Source organism: Spodoptera frugiperda, chromosome 6, assembly GCF_023101765.2.
Source record: "Spodoptera frugiperda isolate SF20-4 chromosome 6, AGI-APGP_CSIRO_Sfru_2.0, whole genome shotgun sequence".
In the NCBI taxonomy this organism is placed as follows: domain Eukaryota; kingdom Metazoa; phylum Arthropoda; class Insecta; order Lepidoptera; family Noctuidae; genus Spodoptera; species Spodoptera frugiperda.
Window position 1 is genome coordinate 10,195,841 of NC_064217.1, and position 9,628 is coordinate 10,205,468.

Genomic DNA, 9,628 nt, shown 5'->3' on the forward strand with positions numbered 1-9,628 from the left:
CATACAAGTTCACATACACATGACACCCAAACCCGAAACAACAATTTGTGGATCACACAAAGAGTTGCTCCGTGCGGGAATCGAACCCGCTACCCGTTGCGCGGCAGCCAGTTGCCCAGCCACCGCACCAACCGCGCAATAATTCTTTATTGCTTCCCACACGTAAGGCTTAATTATGTGTTAGACTTAACTAGGTGGACCCAGTCGGGCACAACAATAAATAAATGTTGGTACGAAAATTAAAACTAAAAATAAAAAGCCAACCACTTTAATAAACTTAACCAAATATCACTTTTGAATAAGGATTACAATACAACGTTTAAAAATCAAATAATAACCCAACAAAACCCCAGAAGAGATAAAACCGTCAAAAAACCAAATAACAATATTGATAGTGCAAAAAAGCAAATAAAACTGCAAAAAAAAGTAAAATCTCCACTTGAGAAGTTAGATGAAAAACTTCAAACATGATTTATTGATAAAGAAATCGAAGAAAGCTTAACAATCTTCTCGGATTTAAAAAAGCAAAATAGCTGAAAAGGGACCTCCTTTTTCATTATCGCTAAGCATGTGTCCCACTCCATTCACTCTGCCATAAACGAGTGAAGCAACCAATGGTAAACCTATATTAGTATCATCCAATCGTTTCTTCATTTCATCTTAAAAAAGTTTAAAGTCATCTACGTTTGTCTTCATCGACATGCATATCTTTTCCGTGGAGAATGGGCCCTCTGCAAATTAAAAATGAAATATTAGAATATGTCAGTAACGCATATTTTTTTCAAAATTTCAGACAAAATTTTCAAAGTTACGTTTCAAAAATCATACTACTGTCGAGTTATTATCACGTAGGCTCAAATACCCTCCTTCTCAATATTCTGAATTCCCGATTTCCCAACAGCCCTTATATACCTAACCCCCAAAAGGCCGGCAACGCACTTGTAAAGCCTCTGGTGTTTTGGGTGTCCATGAGTGGCAGCGATTGCTTACCATCAAGTGTTCTATTTGTATGCTCATTTACCGGCTTATACCATAAAAAACGTGAATAGCTGTGAAGACTTACCAACATCGAACCATTGCGTGGTCGGTATACCAGATTCTTGTCTTGCCTGCACAATTGCTTCTCTGAGTGCAAATGGTACAACCACTGACAGACACGATGGTGGCTCTCCAATAGCTGTTGGTTTTATCAATTATTATTTATTTATTACTATTAAAGAGACTTTTTAATGCTTCATACACATTTCACTTTTACTTTAATTTTAATACTCTACGGTTCTCCAGAATTATAGCAAAACTTACCCTTGGATCCCAGAATGAAGTCGGTGCTGTAAGAATTCTTTAGGGTAACTCTAAAGTCTTGAGGTATATCTCTGGCCTCAGGAAGATGGTAGTCCCAAGATCTATCCGTGAGTAGTGCACCGTTTTCTGAGTCATAAACTAATTTCTCACAAGTCCAGTATCCAAGACTCATCATGAAAGCTCCTTCAATCTGTATAATTAGGATTGTAATTATTTTTAAATCAATACAACATAAATACTACAAAAATTTGAATTCAATTATTACTTACTTGTCCAATATCAATATCAGGGTTCATACTGACACCAACATCTTGTACTAAATCTACTCTCAGAATTTCATATTCTCCGGTTAGAACATCAACTTCTACTTCACAACAAACTGCACTGAATATTTCGTATGACTGAGCATCTGATGAACTGCAGTAGCCGTGGACTTGAAGATCCACATTAGCAGCAAATGCTGCGGCTATCAACTGTGACCATGTAGGGTCAGTCATCGTCGCCTTGATAGGTTCTAATCTGGCCTGCAACTGCTCAATACATCTTCTCAGTCCGACGATCACACCCTCGGTCGTGACGCTGCCTCCACTGGCGAAACTGTTTGGTGTAATGATACTGTTGTTTCCTTTAATTTCAATCTTTTCGACTGGTATTTTCAGCAAGTAAGCTGCCACTTGAGCGGCTTTAGTGTTAATGCCTTGACCCATTTCAATACCTCCATGAGTAATAACAACAGTGCCATCTGAATGGAAAACTGACAGATTTACGTCAGCATAAAAACCACCTACTGGAGGCCATCTACAGAAAGCCCATCTCAATCCTCGCTTCTTCCATCTATTTTGTGTATTGAAAGAATCGACTGCTGCTCTGCGACTAGTATATTCAGAGCTAGTCTTTAATGCTTCTACTATTTCAGTTACCTCGCTCGCAAAATTTTTGCCCAAATTGGCAAGACGGAGGGCAATTGGATCCAAAGAAAGTTCATAAGAGATTCTCTCCATAATATTCTCCATGCTTGCGATGGCTTCCAATGTGCCTGTTCGAATAAGAAAAACAATATCAATCAAATAGTTTTCATATAGATATATCAAAAAAAAAAAACATTTAATTCGTTGGACTATACCTGGTGCTCTACAAAAAGTATTCTTAGCCGTATCGGTAACTGTGTTGTAGGATTTGTAATTAAATTTGGTGCTATCGTAGCAGTTGAAATAGACATCAGCTGCGTAGTATGCAATTGGCTCATTTATCTTGTGACCGTTGTCCGTATAGGCCACTAAGTTTGCATATTGTAAAACTCCTGAACTGTTGACTGCAACCTGTAAGTTACACGTTGTATACGTACATGTAAATTTTTATTGGCTTGCATTAATTTTAGTAAATTATACATGAAGCTAAATACGCACCTCATAATCAGTCACGTTGGGCATCCTTTTACCAAAAGCTTTGAGATTGGTAACCAATGGTTGAATAAACCTGCACGGACGGTTCATTTTAAATGCAATAAGACTGCATGCAACAGCAGACTGAATGCAACGCGTAATCTTCAGTCCATAAGAACCACCAACTCGGCGAATGTAGACATCAATCCTATAAGAGAAACATTTCAGCATTAACCACGATTAACACATTAAAATAATTACCAACAATTTCAGCTACACATTATTAATAAGATATAAATGATACCTACTTGCTTTGATCTATATTCAAAGCTCTCGAAGCCATAGTATGTGCTCCATCCATCCATTGTGATGCCAAATGTAACTCCAGTCCTTCTTCCGTAGGTTTAGCGACAGAGACAATGGTCTCCATTGGGAAATGATATTGCCCGTGTACAACGTTGCTACCAGTTATAGTCTTGTAGACATCGGTTCCAGTGCTTGTGGCATCAGCAGCAATGAACAAAGTATTTCTACTACTATCTTGTTTAGCTACTTTGATATCCGTAACAGGTGTAGAAATATTGGTGTATTTAACTTGCACTAGCCTTGCAGCTCTGTCTGCTAAGTTTTGAGTTTCTGCTACAATGATAGCAATAGGCTGGCCGTTATATTTAACATCACCTTCGCACAGAATTTCTTCATTTACTGACGTAAGTCCGCCTTGACCATCTGTGGGTGTGAAAGAGTTCAGCCCGGGGATATCTTTATATGTATAGAATGCTAACACACCGGGTAATGCCTGAAATAAAGTTACATTTAAGAATATATTTTGTGCTCAGAGGTTTAGATAGATTATCCTGCAGTTATTTGACTTACCAAAGCTTCACTAGGATCCATTTTGAGAATAGTTCCACGGCCCACAGTACTCAGTACAAATGAACCAAACACTTCATTGTGGAACGATGGTACATCGTCAGTATATACAGCTTCTCCTGCACATTGAATCTGGAATAAAAAGTCATTTACTTCATTGTGAAAACCTTGAAATAATCGACTGAAAAATACTATGCTGACAACCGTTTTGACATAGTATTGTTTAGACTTAGGAGAAGGTTTTAAGAATATTACCTAACTTTAAAAACATTGAGGCGGTAAAGCAAATTGAAGGAAGTTTCTTTTTTATGTTTTTTAATGAAATTACCTGTCCTTCAAGCTTTGGCATTGGCTTATTCAATGGCCACAATGCGGTGTCAGTGGCGAAGACCTGTTTTCCTTTGGAGACTGGTCTGGTTTGATGCAAATCTACAGCAGCTGAGGCAGTTCGAGATGGTATAGATGGAGCTAGATTTAGAAGAGCCTGGAAAATTAAAAATAAAATATATTACTGATTATTAGTTTATTAATTTAAAGTTCTTAAAAAGACTATGTTATCTTAGAAGAGTTTGAACATACAGCATAAATACACACAATATTTCTAGACTTTAATATTAACATACCTTGAAGAAGAGTGCCTTAGCGACATGACTCCTGTATTCAACAGATGGTTCTGGTGGATGGTCTTCCACGATCAATTCTCCATCCAAAACCTTCAAAGCTCCTTTCAAAGTGTCATTATCAAACAACTTCCTTCCTATAAGGTACCTTTCAGTGGACACAGCCTTCTCAAACTTGTCTGAGAGAGCTCCGTATACGATAGTAGCTTCTTCTACCACGTCGGAAGAATTCAGTTTGAAGAGGAATCCGGCGTTTACAATGGCGTGAGAACTTTGAGCTCTTGGCATAAGCTAGAACAAATAATTTAATTTGTTTCAAAAAAAGATAATTAATTAGATCATCAAATCTATGAATGAAAGTGTGATTATTTTTGAATATTTTTTTGTATCGAAAGGTCGAAATAAGTTATTTATGGCTGAGGAAATAACAAAATTCTATATTTTTATATTTGTAAACGGTGTTGATATATCTTACCTTGTAAGTAAAAAGCTTATGCGATTTACTTAGCGGTGGGAACAAGACGTCCATGATTACTTTCCCTTTCATGTCTAATTGCAAAAACTTATTCATCGTGACCGTTTGTTTCTTGCCACGGTAATCCACTGAAATATGATATTCGTGTTATAATTTATGACAACTTCGTTGGTCTAGTGGTCGTAAGTGCAACTGCTGAACAAGGGGTCTCGGGTTTAATTCCCGGGTCGGGTAAAGTATTACTGGGCTTTTTTCGGTTTTTCGAAAATTTCTCAGTATTAGCACGGGGTCTGAAATTGTGCCCAGTATATGGCAATAGGCTCACCTACTATTACATGGGACTTATTACATAAATGGTGAAAAGTGGGTGTAGAATGTATGTGCACCTCTGCCTACCCCTTCGGGGATAAAAGCGTGACTGACTAACTTAAGAGTAAAATTACTTAAAGTGTAAAGTTCAAAACATTTGCTTTGTGAATGGTTACATACCGATAGTTAGTTGACAACCGACCGTGTAGAAGATCAGATACAAGTCAGATTGGTAAGCATTGTAAAGGTGTTTGATCATTAAGTTTCCACCAATTGTTGCCACCTGAAATATAGGAAACAATATTAATAAATAGCATATCCACACAATTTCGTTAAAAAAAATTACATTATTCTTTGGTAAGGAATGCAATGCCTAGTTTTTGGTCTAATCTATTTCAATGGAGTAATCATATAAACAGCCTATTAGTGGCCACTGCTGACCAACGCCTCTTCTCGCATGGAGAAGGTTTTGAGCATTAATCACCACGCTTGCTCAATGCGGATAGGCGATCACAAACTTATGTAATTGAAAATTATAAGCCAAGGTGTCCTCACGGTGTTTTCTTGCACCATAGGTCAGTGGTGTCTAAATAATCTTAGAAAGTACATTATAACTCGAAAATAGTCTCACATTGGTACTTGCCGTTGGTAGGTTTGGAACCCGCGACCACGACATATCTACACTAATATTATAAAGCTAAAGAGTTTGTTTGTTTGATTGTTTGTTTGTTTGAACTCGCTAATCTCCGGAACTACTGTCCGAATAATGTTTTTTGTATTGAATAGTGCATTTATCGAGGAAACATCACGCTATGACCAAAAGGAGCCAAGCAGAGCGGGTGAAACCGCGCGGAAGTAGCTAGTAAAGTAATAATTACATTTTAATTATGTTAATAATATGTAGAGTTATTGAAACACTTACATTTCTCAGCGGTATATGAGCAACTAGATCTACATGGTCATACAGTTTAGATAGATAACTGAAGCCGTCCTTGTCAGCGGTAGCTTTGAAGATGTCCATTAATTCAGTCATAGTAAGAGCTGCTCCTACTCTAAGGTTCTGATCCATGTCGTTACGTCTCAGCTCTGGTACGTGGGTCACGTCTATCATTGCTTGAGGATATTCTACTATGGGATACGCACCTGTAATATTGAAGATATTTTTTATAGGTACTATAGTTAAAAAGTGGAAGTTTATTATAAATGCGACAGTTTGTGTGTTTGTTTGTTACTCCTTCACGCCAAAACGGCTGATGAGATCAAAATGAAATTTGGAACAAGGTTTATGGTCTGGAATAAGACATAGGCCAATTTTTACGCGGGCGAAACCGCCAGCCGGAGTTAGTTGCCTTATAAATATCACTTAAATTAGGTGTAAGGTAAATATAATAATGAGTTTTCTTGTCTATAGGTAGGTCAAAAACATTTTAATGATATTGTAGTTACCTTTGGCGGTATTTCCACCGATCAATATGTATGACTCCAAATTTTGCTTCAATAACTTCAAAAGTTCGTCGAGAAGTGTAGGTCTGTACCATGTTTTACCATCTTTCATTTTCATTGTCAGCATCTTTCTTGCAGACTCATCTTCCACCATACACCAGTCATTGTCTTTGGCAAAGCTTCGACAACAGTTGTTGGACTTCTTGCAGATGCTCAAATCTTTAATATTTTTAATCTTATCCTCTGCAGGACTGTCTACTGCGAACTTCTTGAAAGAATCCAGAATGGGTCTGTAGCCAGTACAGCGACAAAGATTACTGGAAAGTGACTTTTCTACGTCTAACATCGTCAGCTGGTTGTTGCTTTCCATGAGACTGAAAGACAAATTAGTAATATTTTATCATCAAAAATACATTTAGAAGTCTCCTTAATTGAAGCAAAATAGTTTCTAAGTCTAAATAACGCCACGATGACTAGTTATCTTCACCTGGTACCCTAGTCGATTGAAGAGCACTTTTATCTCGACCTTCCAATTTCTATAGGTACAATTAATCTTACTAGTACTAGGGACTAGTTCTAGTTTTTTTAACCCGAATTTGTATATTTAAAAATCGTCAGATCATAACAGCTCGTACAACAATACGTTTTGATATTGACGTTTACAGTTCTCTTTTCTTTTCATCTTAATCATACAATTAAATAAAAATGTATACCATATTACTATTAGTTCCAACATACCCATGCATGGTCATCACCCATCCTGGAGTGCAGTATCCACACTGAGTTCCATGGTTCTCAGCGAGGGTGGTTTGCAGGGGGTGGTACCCATCCTTCCTGTTGCCCAAACCCTCGATAGTCAGGATATCCCATCCATGACAGGATCCGAGCGATTGAAGACACTTTAAAAAAATACAAGGATAGCTATAAATAGTAGTCTTTGAAATGTCGGTCTCATACTCCAAAACCTATCATCGTCATCAACAATTTCACTGCTAGTTTAAACGCCGTACCCAGAGTCATTTAATGGTTACTTAATAGAGTCGTTAGCAACTCTTTTCGGAACAAAATCGTTACTAAGGAATAGTTTAATTAATCATTAAAATCTCTGATTGTGGCAGCAAGTGCCCCATCCACGGATTTTCATTATCTTTTAAGCTTAATGTAAGACGGAATGTGTATCAACTCAGGTTTGGTCATTGAATTCTATTAATTCAACCTGATTGACGAGATTGAATGATGAAATTTATTGCAAGGAAAAACGGCTGCAAACACCTCCTTGTCTCATACTAAAGTTTTTTTTGTTTGTTTTTTGTTTTTTAAAAACGTTGCCCCACATTCCTGTGTCGTGGGTGCGTTTACAAACATACAATTTCACATGCACAGTGCAGTCATCGTAGAAGTCTGCAGATTTTATTTACGTACCGAATTGATGGCCAAGTGTGGACCTCCTGGAGTTTTCGCAGCGGTGATCATGCAGGCTCCGCAGCCACCCTCGCGGCAACTGTACTTGGTACCACGCAACTGGAGGTAGTTGCGGAGATAGTCCAGCAACATAACGTCGGAGCTGACCTCCCCACCGACTAGTGGGAGGATAAACAAATAAATTAATTAATCAAATTAATGACTCCTTTCGCCCAGGATGAGGTGGTAGACTTTTGATGACTAGAAACCAACCCGTTCCAACACGTGTCTCACTCCGGAGGCATGGAATTTGGGCTAGCCTTACCAGCGGCCATGACAAGAAACTAACGAAGACGTTTTTTGAGGGAGAAAATCATCCAATGACTTCCCTTTCTCTCGCCTTGGGTGAGACGAGTGGGAGTGTCAGACTTTTACTGACTAAAAACCACCCCGTTCCTACACATGCTTTTCGAGCCGGAGAGCTGGTAAACCCGCTACCCGCTAGGTAGTCCGCAGCTCAACTAATGAAGACTATAATCGATTAACGCCTTTTGGATTAGTATTCACAGATGCAACAGATCTACAGATTGTCTTATTTTATAGTCCGGTAATTGGTCAGGTGATCCATTGGTATCCATAAGTGGCACCTATGGACACCTAAAACACCAGAAGCGTTACAAGTGCTTTGCCGGCCTTTTACCGGCCTTTTAGGAATTTAAGAGTTGATGGGAAATCTGGGATTGGGAAGGAGGGTAATTGGGTCTCCCGTAACCTCAATCACACAACGAAACATAACACTAGTGTCAACGTCGGTTTTCTGTGAGGCCATGATTACTCCGGTCGAGCTGGCTTATTCATACCAAATCAACTCTCACTTCGTTGGAATACTCTAAGATTATAGATTAGAAAAAACTCAATATAAATGTAGTATCATGCACAATTTTAAGTCTAAATCAAAAAACCTAATAAAAAGCAAGAGATTTTATTAAATATCAAATTTCAAAATGTAACACGCAATATCTAACCTGTGTGCTCGACTCCATTCACCTTAAACTTGATGACGTCCATGGCTGTGAGTGCGGCTTCGTACCGCAGACTGACACTACCGGCAAAGGATACAGGGGCCAGTATCACCTACTTATTTAAACTTGGTCGAAAGTAAATTTTCAGAGAGAGTTAACGTGTCATTTTGGTAAACAGTGTGCATGAAAACACTTTTTTTGTTAGGGCTGTCACCTTTGGCACTTTGTCTGATTGTTATGGAAAGCACAAGTACAATTTTGCTTTCTATATTTTGTTTTTCTATTAGGTTGGTTGTGTTTAATTAGGATTGATTTGTTTGTTTTAAATTTATTGGTGGTTTATAATCATTATAATCATTAATTTAAGCTGTAAAACAGCAGCAAAAATACGAACATAAATAGTCGTTTGCTACAGAAATTCGACTCACATTAGCCTGCTCAAAAATAGGGTTAATGTGTGTCGAATTTCTGTTTAGCTTATGGAGAAGTAAGTGTGTACCGTAAGTACCTACTACTTCAGAAAATTAAACAAATATAAGATGTACATGTTGTTAAACAGTATTTCTTTTATCTGTTTTATAGGTTTTACGAAAACTTCTCAATTCTCAATAGTAGCACGGAGTCTGGAATTACGACATGGGACTTCTAACACAAATAGTCAAAAGTGGATGCACGTTGTACAGTGACATTACGTGCCATAATGTGCACCTCTACATACCCTTTTAGGGATAAAAGTCGTGACGAATTTACGGCACATTGTTTGTTTTGCGGATGAAACATTTATACTTCAGTTTGTTAATT

General features: G+C 37.9%; 1 protein-coding gene across 1 annotated transcript; it reads right to left on the reverse strand.

Annotated features, from left to right (window-relative positions):
• Positions 1-252: 252 nt before the first annotated feature.
• On the reverse strand, positions 253-8,993 carry LOC118267764 (uncharacterized). The gene is made up of 17 exons (XM_050694321.1): positions 8,831-8,993; positions 7,827-7,984; positions 7,143-7,303; positions 6,408-6,778; positions 5,884-6,104; positions 5,142-5,244; positions 4,653-4,780; positions 4,181-4,468; positions 3,886-4,041; positions 3,561-3,689; positions 2,993-3,483; positions 2,709-2,892; positions 2,426-2,621; positions 1,572-2,338; positions 1,303-1,492; positions 1,064-1,177; positions 253-731 (listed from the first exon to the last, which is right to left on the reverse strand). Exons 1-17 carry the CDS (start codon positions 8,871-8,873, stop codon positions 661-663), a joined length of 3,771 nt encoding a protein of 1,256 aa, XP_050550278.1. The 5' UTR covers positions 8,874-8,993; the 3' UTR covers positions 253-660.
• Between the last annotated feature and the right edge of the window lie 635 nt (positions 8,994-9,628).

What these genes read in the sequence shown, in the direction of transcription:
- LOC118267764 (XM_050694321.1), bottom strand. Translation starts at nt 8,873, where the DNA reads ATGGACGTCATCAAGTTTAAGGTGAATGGAGTCGAGCACACAG. An exon ending in CACACTTGGCCATCAATTCG is followed by an intron (nt 7,304 to 7,826) that starts GTACGTAAATAA and finishes ATTTTTTTAAAG; the next exon opens with TGTCTTCAATCGCTCGGATC. An exon ending in TGCCAAAGCTTGAAGGACAG is followed by an intron (nt 3,690 to 3,885) that starts GTAATTTCATTA and finishes TTTTTATTCCAG; the next exon opens with ATTCAATGTGCAGGAGAAGC.